At 44.7% G+C, this 18,941-nt stretch overlaps 1 protein-coding gene across 1 annotated transcript in view; it reads left to right on the plus strand.

Annotated features, from left to right (window-relative positions):
- Positions 1-18,941, plus strand: part of LOC115463405 (annexin A1-like) — an 86,336-nt gene that overhangs the window by 20,838 nt on the left and 46,557 nt on the right. Inside the window, exons 5-6 of the mRNA XM_030193869.1 lie at positions 1,815-1,928; positions 2,536-2,626. Coding sequence (XP_030049729.1) covers positions 1,815-1,928; positions 2,536-2,626 — 205 coding nt within the window. The remainder of the gene's footprint in view (positions 1-1,814; positions 1,929-2,535; positions 2,627-18,941) is intronic.

Here is an 18,941-nt window from a genome sequence, read left to right on the forward strand (position 1 = left end):
TAAGAATACAAATTGCTGGAAGAGCATTTTGACCGAGACTCATTCAATTGATTCAGGGAATAAAATATAAGACTGAGTACCATTGATATAGTGAGGAGGACAGAAGATATTGTATAGGGAAAGGGCCAATTATTAATATTAAGAATACATTTCATTGTGATTTGTATATTAGCTGGGAATTCTGGGCCAGATATTGAAAGGGTATGTCCCCTATCCTTGGATTTTTGTGGCACTCTGAGGGTAATTTTAAAACAGGGCATCTGATTTAAGAGAGCAAGCAGCTGCCTACTTAAGGCTGTTGTAGAAAGTTGCATGGGTACTTGTGTGCCAATATAAAGTACTAGCATATATAGCAGAAATAGTACCTTTGTTGCAGGCATGGACTGTTCACACCAGCTTTTGAGCAGGTGTAAGTGTCCATGACTAGATTACTCATGTATGTGCATAGATTAGAATATTTTATAATCTACACCACATATCTGTGAGCTCCACCCAAACTCTGCCCCTGTTGATACCTACTAGCAAAGTACATAAGAACATAAGCATTGCCATTCTGGAACAGCCGAAGGTCCATGAAGCCAAGTATCCTTTTTCCAACAGTGTCCAATCCAGGTCACTATTCTGGCAAGATCCCAGAATAGTAAAACAGATTTTATGCTGTTTATCCTAGAAATACCTTCAATCTGTAGGAAACAAGATGCTGATCTATCGCCAAAAAGCAATTGCTTGAAAACTATGATAGTCAGAAGTTCACAACCATGTGTCACAATACAATCTTAAATTTGATCTGAGGGGGAGAAAACGAGTCTCATATAATCACCCGGGCTTCCATTCATTTTATATAAGGGTATTGCCCAGTGGTGTCCTTGTATAATCATCGACTGAACCCCCTCCTATCAAATTCAATTTTTTCAATTTTTTGACCCGTTGGCTGATAACAGACTCGGACAATTCAGATAAGTCTGACTGGTTTTTTTGATGCTTTACTATTCACCTTAATTGCTACCATAAGACATATTGTATAGAAGAGAGTTTTGCTTTTTTGGGTTGATCTGAGAGGGGATGTCTGCCTCACATGGACACAGTCTGTGATGACTGACTACTGTTTTTTCCATCTCTCTCTCCTTCAGTCTAGTAAATAATCTGAATGCTTTCTTTCCTGTCACCCTATGGCGTTCCTTTTCAATTTAACCTTATTTTATTGGTTTTAATTATATAAATTATATAAATTTTTTTTTTTTTTTGGGGGGGGGAGGGAGAATTTAACGGAGGGGGGAAGGTATAGAATGTATTATTTGGATGTAAATGTGCCTTATTCTGGAGAATCTTTAGTTGCATCGATGTGGGTGGGGGATGGATTCTTGGGAAGGGGGGTGGGGGGAGGGGGATAGGGAAAAAAGGGGATGACACCCAAAACATAAATTTACATTGAATTACTCTTGAGTGTCCTATACATGTAAAAAAATCCCATAGAATATGGAATAGTATTGGAGGGTGTGAACTTACTGCAAGCCTATGTTTGTATTTCTTGTGAATGGTGTAATGTTTGCACTGTGTCAGTTGGATCTTAATAAAAGTGTTGAAACATAAACCACTGTGATCTTTGTATTAGTAATGTCAGTATATCAAGTTATAATTATGTATACATAATGATAAATGTATCATATATGGTAATGTTTTTTTTTTTTTATTTTGAAGCTGGAATCTGAATCGGTACATTTTTACCAACTCCGACTCCACCTAAAATTGTTTCTGATGCCACTGCCCTACCTTTAACTTGAACTGTGTGTTCCTCATGTTCTATTTTGTTACAGTCTCTGGTTGATGCTCTGAAAAAAGCCCTCTCCAGCCACCTGGAAGAAGTCGTCTTGGGTTTGATGATGACACCAGCCCAGTTTGATGCACATGAGCTCAAGTGTGCCACAAAGGTATACAATTCTTCCAGATGGAATTGTACAATTAAAAAAAAAGAAAAATTGAGACCTTGATTTGAATTCAGTTTCACAACTTTCTTTCCTGTTCTCATCATTGTGGTTCTTCAATTGGGCCTGGTCCCTGTTTACAGTGTTACGGCATAGAAGTGAGTGTGTTAGGCTTAATTATGACAAGTGATAAACTATCAGGTCATGCACAAGTGACACATACTTTTTTCTTCAGATATCTTTGTTGTTTTTCCATTTTTTACCATCACATGTTTTAGTTATAGGATATTAGATTATAGAACAGGTTAACTACAGTGGCGTAGCTAGGAATTTTTGACAGGGGGTGCGACAGTAAGATCTTTAATAGTGAGCCTTCCGGCTGCCTCTCTGTGTATTCTAAGCCTGATTCTGGTACTCCAGTGCCTGTCTCAGGGAAATTCAAGCCTCATTCTGGTGCTCCAATAGGCGCTCTTGGTGTTTTCCAAACCTCATTCTGGTGCTTTCAGTGCGTTCCAAGCCTTACTCTGGCATTCACACCAAGAAGACAGGGGGTGCGTACGCAACAGATGCACATTGTGCAGATACGCCACTGTAACTGTATCTCTTTTCACAGGGTCTTGGAACTGACGAAGATACTCTGATTGAGATTCTGGTGTCAAGGACTAATAGCGAGATCAAAGAGATTAAGAAGGTTTATAAGGAAGGTAAGCTAGTGCTTGACCCAACATACTCTGTTTAAAGTTGAAAATGTTAAATCACCTAGGAAAAACAAAGCATGTTCTCTTCTGGGAGGATGTTAGGGAAAAAAAAACATACGTCAGCATTTTTATTAATCAACTAGATGGGCTTCAATTCCATGAAACAGGGACATTTACAAAAACTTATGACCAGAGCAAGCCTACATTTCGTTGTTATTCTCTCAGCATGAGAAAAACTACATTGGCTATATATATCTCACAGGTAATTAACCACTGACCTAAATCATAGAAATGTTTCCCCGTTTCAGAGCATTTTTTCAGTTTGTTTGACACAATGACAATTTAGCACAAGTTTTAGTAAAAATATGACTTACCAGCCTCTATGACAGCCTCAGATGTTATAGCCAGGTCTATTAGATCAGCATACAGATCCCTGGAGTGTAGTGGTCAGTGCAGTGCACTATGGAGTGGGGGACTTGGGTCCCTATTTCTCTGTACCTATCACACTTGTGGTAGAAACTGTGACCCCTCCCAAAGTTATCAAAGCCCTTCTGTACCCACATATAGGCGCCCCCTTCACCCATAAGGGCTATTGTAGTGGTGTACAGAGGGCAACAGTAGTTTTTGGGTGGGTTTTGGAGGGCTCAGGTGGACAAGATAAGGGAGCAAAGGTGAAATGTGTACCTGGGAGCATTTTTATGAAGTGCATAGAAGTGTCCCCTAGGGTGTCCCATTGCTGTCCAGGGGGACCAGTCTGCTAAAAATTTCTGACTCCTCCTATATTCCCAATGGCTAGATTTTCTACGTTTTGCAGTTATTCGTTTTTTGTTTTTTTTTCAAAAATAGACCAAAAAAACAAAACGTCCAAAGTACAAACCCTTGTTCGAAAACAATATTTCAAAAATGACCTTCTTTCCTGTTTGGATTTTGGATGTTTTGTGCAAAACATCCAAAGTCGGACTTAGACGTCATATCAAAAATGCCCCTCTGTGTCATACTTTGTATTGTTATTTGAATATTTTTACTGCTGTAATTGTCTATTACTGTACACCACCTTGAGTAAATTCCTTCAAAAAGGCGGCAAATAAATCCTAATAAATAAATAAATAGACGCATTTCTGCTGTAGCTTGCTTGATGCGCTAATTGCTTGTTACAAGCTTAACAACTTTTTTGTAAAAGGGCCCCCTCTATTAGACCTGGCAATTCTGTATCCTACAAGAGAACTGGATGTTGACTTTGCTCAGTTTCCAGTCACCTTACTTTTCTATAACAACCAGAGCCATATGGGGCTAAATTCAGTAAATGGTGCAAAAAAAAAAAAAAAAAAGGAGCATTAAACACTATTCTGTAAACAGCACTCCGAGTTGGACGCCATTTATAGAATAGCAGTTTGCGCTGGGATTTGCACCCAATTTTGGGCATGAGGATTTACACCAACTGAAACCTGATATAAATCCTTGCACCTAAATTAGGCACAGATCTGCAGTATTCTGTAAGACTGCGCACAAATGCTAGGAATGCCCCCGACCTGCCTATGCCCCTTCCATGGCCACGCCACCTTTTCAGATCCGTGCTTAAAAATTTGTGTGTGCATCTTTATAGAATACCGACTAAGAAGATGCATGTGTAAATTCAAATTGTTGCCAATTAGCACCAATAATTGATAGCACCCAATTAGTGGCGCTGATTGGCTCATTCAGTTAAATGTTATGTGCAGGGAGGAAGTGACGTCAGCAGCGCGAATGGCTGCTTGAAACGGGAGCTCCTCAGCAACTTGACGAGGCAACAGCAAACGAGCGACACTAACGATCCACTCCCCAGCGAAAATATAAAAAAACGAGGGGGGAACACGGGGAGAAAGCCCGGATGGCGTCGGGGACGGCTAAATCGGCCGACTTGCAAGCATACGGCTTCAAACGCAAGGAGCCGAAATCGGGCCCCCTACAAGATGGCGAGACCACGCGTTTGACTGGAACGCAACAAGGGAGCCCAGAAGTAGCAGAAATAATGGGAGGCGACATGGAGAACATACCTCAGCAGGAAGTTTGGGCAAAACTTTGCACGTGGTTCCAGGAGATACGAACGGACTTAAAAGATTTAAAAGAGGTGCGTCAAGATATAGCAGCCCTGGGGGCGGAACTCAGAGGAGAGATGGTGGAGCTGGGCAACCGCGTAGCGGAGGTGGAGTCGGGCCTAGAGGAAAACGCGGAGGCAGTTCAGGCGCTGGAACAGCGGGTGCGAGGTCAGAGTGAAGACACCCAATTTCTGCTGGACAAGGTAGAGGACCTCGAAAATAGAAGTAGGCGCTCCAATATCCGGATTCGCGGCGTCCCAGAACTCCCGGAGTATATGAACTGTGAGCAGGTAGTCCAGCGTATAGCGGCTCAGCTATTATCGACGCTGGAGGACCCGCGTGTCCCAACTGATATCATTATTGAGAGGGCACATAGAGCGCTGGGAGGACGGAATAAGAATGCACCTAAGGATATAGTGGCCTGCTTCAAGGACTATAAAACTAAAGAAGAAATAATGAAGAAGGCGAGGGTAGCAGAGCCTGTGGAATGGGACAGTTATCCCATAGAGCTGTACCACGACTTGTCATCCACCACGCTCAAAAGACGGAGCGAACTGAGACCGCTGACTGCTCAACTTAGGGATGAAGGGATCCGATATAAGTGGCAGCATCCTTTTGCCCTGTTGTTCTATAAGGACGGTAAGCAATGCAGAGTGGTGTCACTGGAAGAGGCCCAAGCATATATGGCGCAAGAAGAACCAGTTGCAGAAAGCGAACGGTCCCAGGTGGCTGAGCGCCCAAGGAAAGTCAGGCCGAAATGGCAGCGAGTTACACAGGGCAAGGGAAGACTGCGCAGGCAAATTTCGGAGAAGAAACTGACACAGCCTGCAGGCAAGGGATGAGACTGGATTGAGCTGCTGTGAGAAGCAGATGCAATTTTGTGCTGAGTATACTTTGCATGCAGGACAAGAAGTTGTGTGTTGTTAGGTTAAGAACGATAGCTAGTTGCTGAAGGATAGACGTGACTTCCTCTATATGGACATGCCATGTATGGGGAACAGGGTATGTCATGATTGGAGGAGGGGGAAGGTAGGGTGGGGGTTGGAGGGAGGGTTGGGAGGGGAAAGGGCACTGAGGGGGGGGCTGATTAGCGTGACAAAAAGGGATAGTTATGACTGTATGCACATGTGTAACACTTAATGTGAGAGGTCTTAACACCCCCCAGAAACGTAGGCAGGTCTTTAGGGAAGCCATACGTTTAAAAGCGGATGTGCTGTTTATTCAAGAAACTCACCTAAAGCACAAACATGAATATTTGATGCGTCATAGACGATACCCCATAGTACATGGAGCATCCAGCTTAGATAATAAGAAAACAAAGGGGGTGCTTATAGCCTTTTCAAGTTCTCTTCCATGGGAGGTCCATAAAGTACTAAAGGATAAAGCGGGCAGATACGTGATAGTGGTGGTAACCCTGTACAACACGTACTACACTATGGTATGTGCATATGCACCCAATGAGGGACAGGGTATATTCCTGGAGGAGCTAGAGGGGCTTTTGCAAAGATCTGCCAAGGGCCACTTGCTTGTGGGAGGGGATTTAAATCTAACATTGGACCCCTTGGTGGATAATTCGGGGGGAACAGTAACATATGCAAAAAGAGAGCGAGTAGCGATGAAGGGATGGATGGCACGGTGGGGGCTGCTAGACCTCTGGAGGGAGTCTCACGGGTCAGAAAGGAATTACACTTACTTCTCCCCCAAATACAACACATACTCTAGGATAGATTATTGGCTGGGGGATGGTCTGGTTCGGGAAAAAATGATGGAGGTGGTTATTGAGCCTAGAACCTGGTCTGACCATTCCCCGGTGGTGCTGACTATGAAGATAAGTGAAGGGGGTAAACAGCGGAGGCAATGGCGTTTGAATGAGGCGATTCTCTTAGATCCACAGAATATTTCTGTAATTGAAAAATATATTGTGGAGTATCTCCAGTTTAATGATACGGGAGAGGTGCATCCGGTGAGCCTATGGGAGGGATTTAAAGCAGTTTTACGGGGACAATTAATAGCTTTTAAGGCACATTTGGACAGGACGAGGGTAGAGCGGGAATCCTCCCTTAGGGCGGAGTTGGCTGAAATGGAGAGATCGCATAAAGCAGACCCGAATGATAGTGTGAAGGCAGGAGAACTACATAATCTTAGAGCCCAACTTAATGACACACAAATGGCAGAGATTGCGATGCAACTACAACAAACACAACAAGAACATTTTGAATTTGGGAATAGAGCCAGTAGGTTGCTCGCATTAAAGCTTAAAAAGCAGGCCCAACGGAATGCCATCTCGAGCATAAAGAATGAGTCGGGGGAGCAATATACCCAAACAGAGAAAATAAAGGAAGTGTTTTGGGAATTTTATACACGACTGTATCAGTCGGAACGGGTGGTAGTGCCAGAGGAAGTAGCCCATTATCTGCAGGGGATGGACTTTCCAGGGGCGTCTAGGGGGGAGCTGGAGGAGCTATCGAACCCTGTGACCTTAGAGGATATTGAGAAGGCAATCGCCGACCTCCCTAATAATAAAGCCCCGGGCCCAGACGGATTCCCCACTCGGTTCTATAAATTATTCTCCAAGTGGATAGCGCCTCTATTGATGAGGGTAATTGCCTCTTTTGATGAAGCTCAGGAACTTCCGAGCTCCTGGAGAATGGCAGAGATAGTCGTGATATTAAAGCCGGGGAAAGATCCATTGCAGTGTGGGTCGTATCGACCGATATCACTATTAAATACAGACTATAAGATTTTTACCAAAATCTTGGCCAAGAGGCTGCAGGGGTTGATGCCCTCCTTGGTTCATGAGGACCAGGCGGGCTTTATCGCCGGACGTCAGACATTCGACAACACTCGCTGCCTATTACACATTATTCAACAAGTTAGGGACGAGGAAGTACCGGTACTTCTGCTCTCGGTCGACGCAGAGAAGGCGTTTGACCGAGTGGAATGGCCTTTCTTGTTCGCAGTATTAAGGAAGATAGGGATAGGAGGCAAGTTTCTACAGTGGCTCCGGCTACTATATACCAAGCCAATGGCAGCGATTAAGATTAATGGCTCACTTTCTAAACCTTTGGACTTGGGTAGGGGCACAAGGCAGGGATGTGCGATCTCTCCATTATTATTTGCACTCTCAATCGAACCACTGGCCAAGAGAATTCGTGAGCAAAGGGACATAAAAGGGGTGGTAAGGGGTAAACGAGAACATAAGATTATGCTCTTTGCAGATGACATCTTGTTGACCTTAGCGCATCCTCGGCAGTCTCTAAAGCGAGTAATAGAAGTTATGACACAGTATGGACAATTGTCTGGATTCAAAATAAATATCAATAAATCAGAAATACTTAACCTTACAACACCAGTACAGGAGGCCCAGATATTACAGAGGATGTACCCTTTTAAGTGGGCTGAGAAATCTATTCAGTATCTAGGCATACAGGTAACTGATAGGATAGAGACTATGTTCCAGGGGAACTACCCTAGAAAGCTGAAGGAGCTGTTTGAAGAATTAGACAGATGGGAAGGCATGACACTGTCATGGATGGGGAGAGTGCATGCCATAAAAATGATGTTACTGCCCAAGTTATTATATCTATTTTTGGCTCTCCCAATACCGATCCCGCACTCCTTTTTTCAACAGCTGAATAGGAAAATGTTTGCATACATATGGCGTAAGAGGCCTCCGAGGGTGCGCAGATCGATGATGTTTCAAATACCGTCCAGGGGAGGTATGGGAGTTCCTAACTTCCTCCTCTATTATCAAGCAGCACAGTTGCGGGTCTTAGCCAATTGGTACCCGGAAAATAACAAAAAGTGGTTACACTGGGAGAGAACATGGCTAGCTACGAGATATCTGGGTAATATCCTCTGGTCCCCGGAGAGTGAGATAAGAGCGGTAATACGCAGAACCCCGGTAGGCCTAAATCATTTACTGACAACCTGGCTCCAGATGAGAAGGAGGGTGTTCCCGGATAGAAAGTACTTCTTACAAATGGCTATCTGTAGAGCTCCGGGGTTCCCACTGGGAGAGTCTGAGAAAGTCTACCAGGACTGGGCACGCAAAGGGCTCTATAAGTTGGGGCAGGTGTGGGAACAGGGGTCAATAAAGGAGTTTGCTGAGCTGCAGGAAGAGTATGGCCTAGAGGAGCGCGACCTGGTGTTCTACCACTGTTTAAGGAACTTCCTACGCAGGCGTGCAGGGGAGGAATTGGATCTGGTGGAAACAGGATTAGAGAGAGCAATTAGAGAGGGAGGGGGGAAAGGAAGTGTAACTAGAATATACAGGGCCCTGCTCTTGCTTGTTACCCCGCAGGATTACTATGTTCATAGGTGGGAGCAGGAGCTGCATAGGACCTTCCCCTCGGGTGACTGGATGCATATCTTTAGATCTTTGTTGAAACCCTCAATCGCACAACCACTAATTGAAAATGGGTATAAAATTTTCTACTGGTGGTACTATACGCCGGTAAGGCTTAAACGGATATACCCGAATATGTCAGCGGAATGTTGGCGAGAGTGTGGGGCACAAGGGACATTTATGCATATGTGGTGGGATTGTCCAAAGGTGAGAGAGTATTGGGCACGGGTGCTGCACATGGTTTATACGATTCTTAAGGTGCAATATCCAGGGCGAGTCGAATACTGTCTGCTGCATCTTAGACCCCCGGGAGTGAAGGCCCACTTGCATAAATTGGCTGTGCAATACTTTGTAGCAGCAAAAATTGAAATAGCCCGGGCCTGGAAACAGAAAAACACACCATCATTACAGCTGATAACTCGAAAGGTGGATTTCATCTATCAGATGTCAAAATTAACAGCTATGAGAAGGGGGCAGGTTGCATTGTTTATAAAAATCTGGCAACCATATGAGCTTATGAGGGAAGAGCTACTATCTTCCCCGTAGTGCCTGAGGGAGGGAGGGAGGGATGGGGGAGGGTGGGTAGGGGGTACATGTTTGAGCGACAAAAACAATGTTCAGTTAAGCTTTGGAAAGTTGTATGATGCGATATGATCATGATTTGTTTTATATTCAAAATTTTCAATAAAAATATCGTTAAAAAAAAAAATGTTATGTGCAAATTGGGCACGTGCCCAAATTTTCATGCACAATTTTGAGCACAATATATTGAATTTGGGGGTTTGCTACAAAGCAGTGCTGTGCAATTGTTTACCAGTTTTCCATACAATGTGAAACATTTTTTTGTGCATTTTAGGAGTCAAAGTTAAATTTAACAGAAACAAGTTGAAAAGTGCACTCACAGTGTGGCACCATGGCACAGTTCCTTTTTCTCAGTTCACAGATTAAGGCATATTTGTGTGGGGGATTCGGTTGAAACAGCTGTGGTAAAGTGTGCTCCAGGAAGATAGCAGGGGATGTGTGGATGGGCATAGAGTGGGTGGTGAATGTGAGGTGTGAAGTATCTGTGAAGGGAGAGTTCAGCCTGTTTATCTGTGGGGATGTGAGGCTGGGATGGCAGAGTGGGAGGATCTGTGAGTGTCATAGAGGTGTGGGTAAATGTGCATGTATGCGTTGGGGGTATGTGCCTGTTAGCTGTGTGAGGCAGGGGAGGGGGGGGGGCTGTGTGTACTTCTGTGTAGCACTGTAGACAATTAGTCTTCTATCTCCTCTGCATGTTTCTTCTGTCTTCCTGTCCCTCCCACCCTTTCTCTATTCCATCTCCCTACTCTCCACTGCTCTACCTCTTGCACTCTTCCTTCACTTCCACCTACCCATCCACTCTTTCTCTCCTTTCCCTGCTGCCCAGTGTTGAACACTCTCCATTCCCTGCCATCTGCCTTTAGTCCTTCCCTTCCTTTTGCTTTCCCTTGTTGCACTCTCTCCCTCTCTTGTCTGTCCTCCTCTAACCCTGCCCCTCATCCACCCCTTCCCTTCTGTGAAACCAGTTCACCACTACTCCTGCTCCTCCTTGCCAGGGAATTCTGCTGGCTCTTTTATGGTGTTTCCCTCTATCCTTGCTGGTGGAACTGACTGTCTGTTCATGCCACTGCTTTACCCTGCTCTTTGAGAGGTAGTGAAGCATTATGCATCTGTTTGTGCATGTGCGATAAACAGATGCACATAGTGGACAGGGAGATGGATAGACTGTCCCCAAAAGGTGCTATCGGTCTGTGCCCTGATCGTAGCTGGATAGATATGGATGGGCTGGACTGGACCTTTTCATGGGCTTTGATGACAACTTCAGAAGTTTTAGAACAAGAACAGTGTCAGTCAGACATCTACGGATTATGCCCTGAAAATAGCATGGACAAATCAAGATCAGGTATACATATGTTGTATCACCTCATATCTTTATGTACTCGGGCAGACTGGATGGACTACACAGGTCTTTATCTGCCGTGATCTACAACGTTACTATGTTAAGTGAAATACACCTAAAAATTTTTTTTGATACTTCCACTAGCAGATTTTAGAATAGCAGAATTAAAGGACAGATTGAGAAGTGAATGGGAATATGAAAGTGACCTCCAGATGTCAGTGTGAAAGCTGCAGATTTTATGACCTTATTTCCCAGCAGCACTAAGAAACAATAATCAGACACTCCAGCAAAGGAAGCCAGCTGGCTAGCAGTGATTAATTAAGCATTGTGGTTAAAAAATAAAGTTTTCTTTCTGACTGGTGCATATTAGTTAACACCTTTGAAAGATGCTGAAATGTATAGTAGTGAAAAAGGTTGACTAATCTCATTGTGACACGAGCTCATTTTCGAAAGAGAAGGACGCCCTTCTTTCGACACAGATTGGAAGATGGGTGTCCTCACAGGGTCGCCCAAATTGGCATAATCGAAAGCCGATTTTGGGTGTCCCCAACTGTTTTCCATCGCGGGGATGACCAAAGTTCCCAGGGGCGTGTCAGAGGCGTAGCGAAGGCGGGACTTGGGCGTGCCTAACACATGGGTGTCCTCGACCCATAATGGAAAAAAAAGGGCGTTCCTGACGAACACTTGGGCGACTTTACCTGGTCCTGTTTTTCTTACGACCAAGCCACAAAAAGGTGCCTGAACTGACCAGATGACCACCGGAGAGAATCGGGGATCACTTCCCCTTGCTCCCCCAGTGGTCGTTAACCCCCTCCCACCCTCAAAAAACATGTTTAAAAATATTTTGTGCTAGCCTCTATGCCAGCCTCAAATGTCATACTCAGCTCCATGGCAGCAGTATGCAGGTCCCTGGAGGAGTTTTAGTGGGTGCAGTGCACTTCAGGCAGGCGGACCCAGGTCCATCCCCCCCCCCCATGTTACACTTGTGGTGGTAAATGTGAGCCCTCCAAAACCCAGCAGAAACCCAATGTACCCACATCTAGGGCCCCCCTTCACCCGTAAGGGCTATGGTAGTGGTGTACAGTTGTGGGTAGTGGGGGTTTTTTTTTGGGGGGGGGGTGGGGGGCTCAGCACACAAAGTAAGGGAGCTATGTACCTGGGAGCAATTTCTGAAGTCCACTGCAGTGCCCCCTAGGGTGCCCGGTTGGTGTCCTGGCATGTCAGGGGGACCAGTGCACTACGAATGCTGGCTCCTCCCACGACCAAAGGACTTGCATTTGGTCGTTTCTCAGATGGGCGTCCTTGGTTTCCATTATCGCCAAAAGTCAGAAACAACCAAGTCTAGGGACGACCATCTCTAAGGATGACCTAAATTTCAGGATTTGTGCATCCCCGGCCGTATTATCAAAACAAAAGATGGACGTCCATTGTGTTTCGATAATACGGGTTTCCCTGCCCCTCCACTAGGACGTTTTGCAAGGATGTCCTCAGCAAAACTTGGGCGTCCCTTTCGATTATGCCCCTCTTAGTCATAAGATTGCAGTGGTCTAGCTCCAGTTACCAGGACCTGAAAACAGTAGTTCCCTGCAGCCCTAACGTTGTGCAATTAGGATATAGGCAAAAAATTATGCAATAGGAAACATCTTACAAAAGAAAACTGAACCTTGCACACAGTAAATATTAGCTGGTATACAGTCATTTCTGTGATTGCAACAAACAATATGAAGCAGACTAGCATAGTAATGTTGTAGATGACGGCAGATAAAGACCTGTACGGTCCATCCAGTCTGCCCAACAAGGAGGAGCCAGCATTCTTAGTAGACTGGCAACACAGACATCCCAGCACAGCAGTGGGGCACTGCAGTGGACTTCACATAAAAGCTCCCAGGTACACATCTCACCCTTACCCCCTTATATTGTATGGTGAGCCCACCAAAACCTTACTGTATCCAACTATACACCATTACAATAGCCCTTATGTCTGTAGGTGTCACCTATATGTGGTTATCAGCCAAAAATATTTTTTTCAAAATTGGCAAACATACCAATTGGCTATGGAGGGGGCCCTAGTAGGCCGCATAGCTGTACCTTTAGTCTGTTCACAGAAATGGCTTTCAAAGTAAAAATAGCTTTCCTTTAATGCTTGCATTGCCAATTCTAGTATATATTCAATGTGTATTCATAAATTTGTGGTCCTGTCACTCAGTGCATCTCTAAAAATCTCCAGTGCCTCTGTTTGAGGAATGTTAGTGTAAAGCGATTCAATATCTAAAGTCACTTGAAGAATCTCTGTCAATACAGTGTTCTGCAAAATGTTGATAACATGCATAGAGTCACACGTGTAAGGTGGAATCTGAGGGACTAGAGGGCAGAGAAATGTGTCAGCAGTTTTGAACAGTGGTTCTAATACTGAATCAGTTGTGAAAACAAGAGGCCTACCCAGAGGATTAACCAGTGATTTATGAACTTTGAGTATTATGTATATTACAAGGATCCTTGGAAATGGAACTTGCAAAAAGATATACTCCCTTGTCGTCAATTATTCTGCCTATCTGCCCGTCTCTAAAAGAGAATCTATTTCCTTTTTTAAGGTGTTAGATCATTCTGAAAAACTCTGTAAAATCTGACTTCTTGAACCCGTCTGTAGATCTTCCCAACATGGACTCTTTTGTTTATAACAACACTTTGCCCACTTGTTTGACAATATCAGTGTAATCTTTCAAAGATTCACTTGCTTTCTTTTATGACCTTGTTGCAGGAATGGAGGCATGAATTTGTGATACTTCAGGAGTCAGACAGCACACACCAGAATGAGGGAGAAATCTTCTTTATTTGCCAGCAAACAAAGCAGGACATCAGTTCTAGCTCTCTTCTCTTCTGTCTCAGCTCTCTGTGTCTTTGTCTCAGCTCTCTTCTTATGCTGTCTTCTCCTTCTTCTGTCTGTTCCTTCTGTCCTTCTCTTTCTTCTGAGCTCCTTCTGACGTAAACTGCTTCTGCTCCTACTTAAATACTGTTCTATCCCCCTCCTAGCCTTGCCCCCCCTTACTCTCCAATTGGTTAAGGAATAGATTGGTCACTTTGCCTCAACCAATCATTACTTTTGAAATATCAGTTACATAGGTTTGGTATTCCTCAAACTGACCTCTAACCTGGGGCCCCTTAAGCCAGACATTTGGTCTCCAGAACTCTTATATTTTCCTTATGATTAATGTCTCATCTATAGCTTAAACTGGGTTCCCTTAGAGACCAAGAGGCCCTAGTGAGATTGGTTATTCTCATATTCCTAGTCTGGTTCATACTAACTGCTCACTAAACTCTGGCATTCATTAAAGAGGTCAAAAGTCAGTCTTACTTAATAGCATACGGCTATGGTCTGTTATTACTTTCAGGAGGCCAGTCCTACACTTAGCTATAATTAATCAAGACTTTTCCTGACCTTTTTCACCTATCAGCTTATACATTGAACCAGCCAGAACTACAGATAAGTCAAAACACATGTTTGACCTCTTCACTGCAGTCTTTGCTTAGAAAATACAGCAGAGAGTAACATTAGATTTAAAAAGGTATTCTACATAGAAATTACAGAGAATAGAACATATTCTAAAATACACAGAATCAATATTCCTTATAAGCAAGAACTTCTAAAATCTAACTCATTTATATCTAAAATTATTTAGACTCTAACTATTTCCTTCCAAGCAGTGTTCAATTCAATCCCAAACAAACTGCCTGCAATATGCCGGCTCATAATAGAATACATATGTGTTTGCTTAGCAATCCATCAATCACAAGGGTGAAAGAAATTCCTGTCTCTGACCTTTCTAACCCAGCCCGGCAAACGTAAATAACCTAAACCAGATGACATTCCTTCACTTTAGTTGCCAGGTAAAAAGCTAGAATTCAAACTTCAAGCTTTTAATATCATTTCTTATATATATAATTATGCCATGGCTGCCTCATTCCCCCCTTTGAGACTAAAATCAGCTTATGCAGAGATAAGTCTCACTACTCAAACTCTGGAGATTATAGTGATCCTAACTGGGAATAGACTTATGAACCACCATTACCCTACTTGTTAAGGTTCGACGGCATACTGCCGAAGCACATGAGGCCAGGAAACAAAACAACAACCCTGCTAAAACTAAGACTATTAGGGAAATGAACAAGGGGCGTATCCAGGAGGTCAATGACCACCACCAGGAGGTAAGGTCTAATCCTCCTCGGTAATCCTCCACATTAAGGCTGGCCAACTGTAGGACTTTATCCATGGCATGCCTAACTACATGCGTCCTATTTATGACAATAGTACAGCACTCTGAAGAATTTAACACTGTGCAGAGACCACCCTGGGCTGCAAAGAGATAGTCAAGACCCATACGATTATACCGAGAAACTATACTTAATTCATTAATTTGATCCTGCAATGCATTGACTACCACGTTCAGCTCATGAACTAAAACATGGAGTAGGGACTGAAGTCTCCGGGTAGCCATACCTAGTTCAGTAATACCCGCTACCGGGCCTCCAATTGGAATCCAGGCTGTGGCAGAAAGGGCTACAAGTCTCTTTTTAGTCAGAGGATAAGTAGAATTAATATACTGGAGGGCTAATTCAATCGCCTCATCCTCTGTGGCAACGGAGGAAGGTAAGGACAAAGCCTCTCGCTTAGAGCGGTGCGGGGATAGTGGCTTAAGAGGAATAACTTTAGGAAAATAATTCAAGGTTACCAATACACAAAAATCATATGTGGCGGGAAGAATCATGTGGAGGACATTATCACAGAGCCAGTAATGACCAAGGAGAGGGTGAGGAAAGTTCCCAATAAATGTTGGCTCAGGCTGGACAGGGTACTTAGGGTGCCCATAATGCGAGCCCCTATCCCAGGGGGAACGAAGACGAAATGGAGACTTTGCACACCATAGGCGCCAATCCCCAATTGTGACAGGCTGCTCATTTGTTAGTAACTCTTCATACCCCGGGGACTTATGAAAGTAGAAAATAAGCTTGGACACTATAGTCTTCTCAGTGGTACGCTTAGGAGCCAGATAATCACCTGGGTCATAATCTGCAGGTATGGTAGCAGGGCACATAGGAGTACCTGGAGAAACTACCCACACAGATTCTCCTTTTTCTGGGAGAACATTAGTATAATTACAGGGAATGGGAAGAACAGTTGAGATGCTTCTTGTTAAACAAAACACTCCAGAGGCTGGATAGGGAGACGTAAAAACTGGCCTTAGAGAAGAGTCAGAGGGGGAAGTAGCATTATAAAAGGACCACCAAGTATAATCCTGGCTCCAAGGACCTGAACTCGAAAAGTAGGGAGGTATAAGAGCTGGGAGTTGCACAGGGACAGGTACAGCTGGGACATCTGTAGTATAAGGAGAAAATCGGGAACACACAATACAAGGGGAAGTAATCTTTGCCTGGCTAATTAGTTCCTGGACAGAGTGTAACCAAAGGTTGGAGCGAGTTGGGGTATTAGGAACAAGGAGGCAAGGAGTAGAAAACAACAAAAGCATCCAAACTACTAACATTTTCTTTCTTCCTAATCTAAAACAAATACAGCAAACTAATTAAGCAATAATATTTCAACAGTCTGTGCTAATCACAGATTACTCTCATATAGTGTTCTCAGTCTTTGAGTTCTTATACCAGTTGGGATAGACCCTCAACTGATAAGGATCAAGCTCTCAAATTCCAAGAAAGCCAGAATCAGGGCAAGAAAGAGTCTCAGTGTGAAGCCGAAGTTCAGCAGCTCCTGCAGCATGCAGTTGACCCTTCTTTTCAGCTAGTAGATTCTTTGGTTCGGGTCAAGCGCAACTTCAATGGCTCCGCTGGATCACTTTCTGCTCTCCACTGTCTAGGCTCCGTCTGATCCGTGCTGGGCTCAGTCTGGTCAGCAGACTTAATTCGAGACCAATGGACCCATGGAGTAATCCCTGCGACCTTCACAGCTGCAGGGGTAGAAAGCAAAACAGTAAAAGGTCCTTTCCATCGGGGCCCCAAAGGCTGGAGCTTCCAGTCTTTCACCCAAACTCTATCCCCTGGCAGGAAGGAATGTACCTGAGCCTGGAAGGGGACAGGGTTTATTTCTCTCACATAAGACTGAAGCTCAGAAATTATCTTACCCAGGAGGGCTACCTGCTCCTGCACCTGGGCAGACCCTAAAATCCCTATGTCTCCCTTAATTCCCTGTAAAATGGCTGGGGGCTTCCCATACACAATTTCAAAGGGAGAGAGGGCTGTTCCTTTAGTTGGGGTGCATCGGAGGCGAAAGAGGGCTAGTGGCAATGCCTGTGGCCATTTCAATTGGGTTTCCTGACAAATCTTTGCTAGGCTATTTTTCAAGGTTCTGTTTGCTCGCTCAACCTGCCCTGAACTCTGGGGACGGTAGGCACAATGCAATTTCCAGGTAATGCGCAATGCGCAGGACAGGGCCTGAAGTGTAGCTTCAACAAAGGCGGGACCATTATCTGAACCTATGGCAAGGGGCAGTCCATACCTGGGGATGACATCCCTAAGGAGAGCTCGAGCTACTTCTGTGGCTTTCTCAGTAACTGTAGGATATGCTTCCACCCACCCAGAAAAGGTACAGACCATGACCAAGAGATATCGGAGCCTACCGCTCCTGGGCATTTCTGTGAAGTCTATAACTAGGGACTCAAAGGGTGTTAGTCCTCTAGACTGAACTCCTGGTGGAATACGGGGTCCCTGACGAGCATTATTCTGGGCACAGAGAGTACATCGGGCAGAGGCAGTGGCAACCAGACTATCCAATCCTTCCAGCACCACTACTCGATTGAGTAGACGGGCTAGTGCTGTTTTCCCTAAGTGTGATAGGTCATGAGCTTGAGACACTACAGGCCAAGCTAGGTGGCGTGGCACCAGAACTCTGGTATCAGGGAGATGTAACCAGCCATCAGGTCTCCTTACTGCACCTTCTTCTTGAGCCCATTTCTCTTCCGTTTGGGTATACATAGGTGTCCATTCTTGCAATCGGATTTGGAACAGGGGAGTCACAGTACTTGCTGGGGGTCCTCGAGCAGCTTCTTTGGCCACCCAATCAGCATGGCGATTCCCTCGGGCCACTGGAGTATCTACCCTTTGGTGTCCCCTGCAATGAATGACAGCTACCTTCTTAGGGGCCCACACAGCCTCTAGCAGCTGAAGTATTTCAGGTCCATACTTAACAGGTTGGCCTGCAGCATTTATGAGTCCCTTTTCCTTATACAAAGCTCCATGAGCATGTAGGGTTGTGAAGGCATACTTAGAATCAGTATAAATGTTGGTTACCAGTCCTGCTGCTAACTCCAGAGCTCGTATGAGGGCCACAAGTTCTGCTTTCTGGGCTGAAGTTCCTTGGGGCAGGGCTCTTGCTTCTATCACCTTGTCCTCTGTCACCACAGCATAGCCTGCCAGTCGCTTGGAGTTCTCCACATAACTGCTTCCATCTGTGAAATAAATTACATCTGGGTCCCTCCACGGAACATCTTTAAGATCTGGTCGACTGGAGTACACTTCATCCATGGTTTGGATACAGTCATGATCCGGTGGTCCCTCAGATGCTGGCAAAAGAGTAGCAGGATTGAATGTAGCCACTGTTTCCAGGTGTATCCGTGGATTCTCACACAAGCTGGCTTGGTACTTAACCATACGGTTATTTGTAAACCAGTGATTGCCCTTATACTCCATGAGGGTAAGAACTGCGTGGGGGACTTTAACAACCAGTTCTTGCCCCAAGGTCAACTTATCAGCTTCCTGGACCAGTAAGGCTGTTGCTGCAATGGCCCTCATGCAGGCTGGCCATCCTTTAGCCACTCCATCCAGCTGTTTAGACAGGTATGCAACAGGCCTCTGCCAGGATCCCATCATCTGGGTCAGCACACCCAGAGCAACCCCCTGTCGCTCATGGACATACAGTGAGAAAGGTTTCTCCACATCAGGAAGGCCTAACGCAGGGGCTTGGAGTAGGGC

Source organism: Microcaecilia unicolor, chromosome 2 (assembly GCF_901765095.1).
Source record: "Microcaecilia unicolor chromosome 2, aMicUni1.1, whole genome shotgun sequence".
Classification (NCBI taxonomy): Eukaryota; Metazoa; Chordata; class Amphibia; order Gymnophiona; family Siphonopidae; genus Microcaecilia; species Microcaecilia unicolor.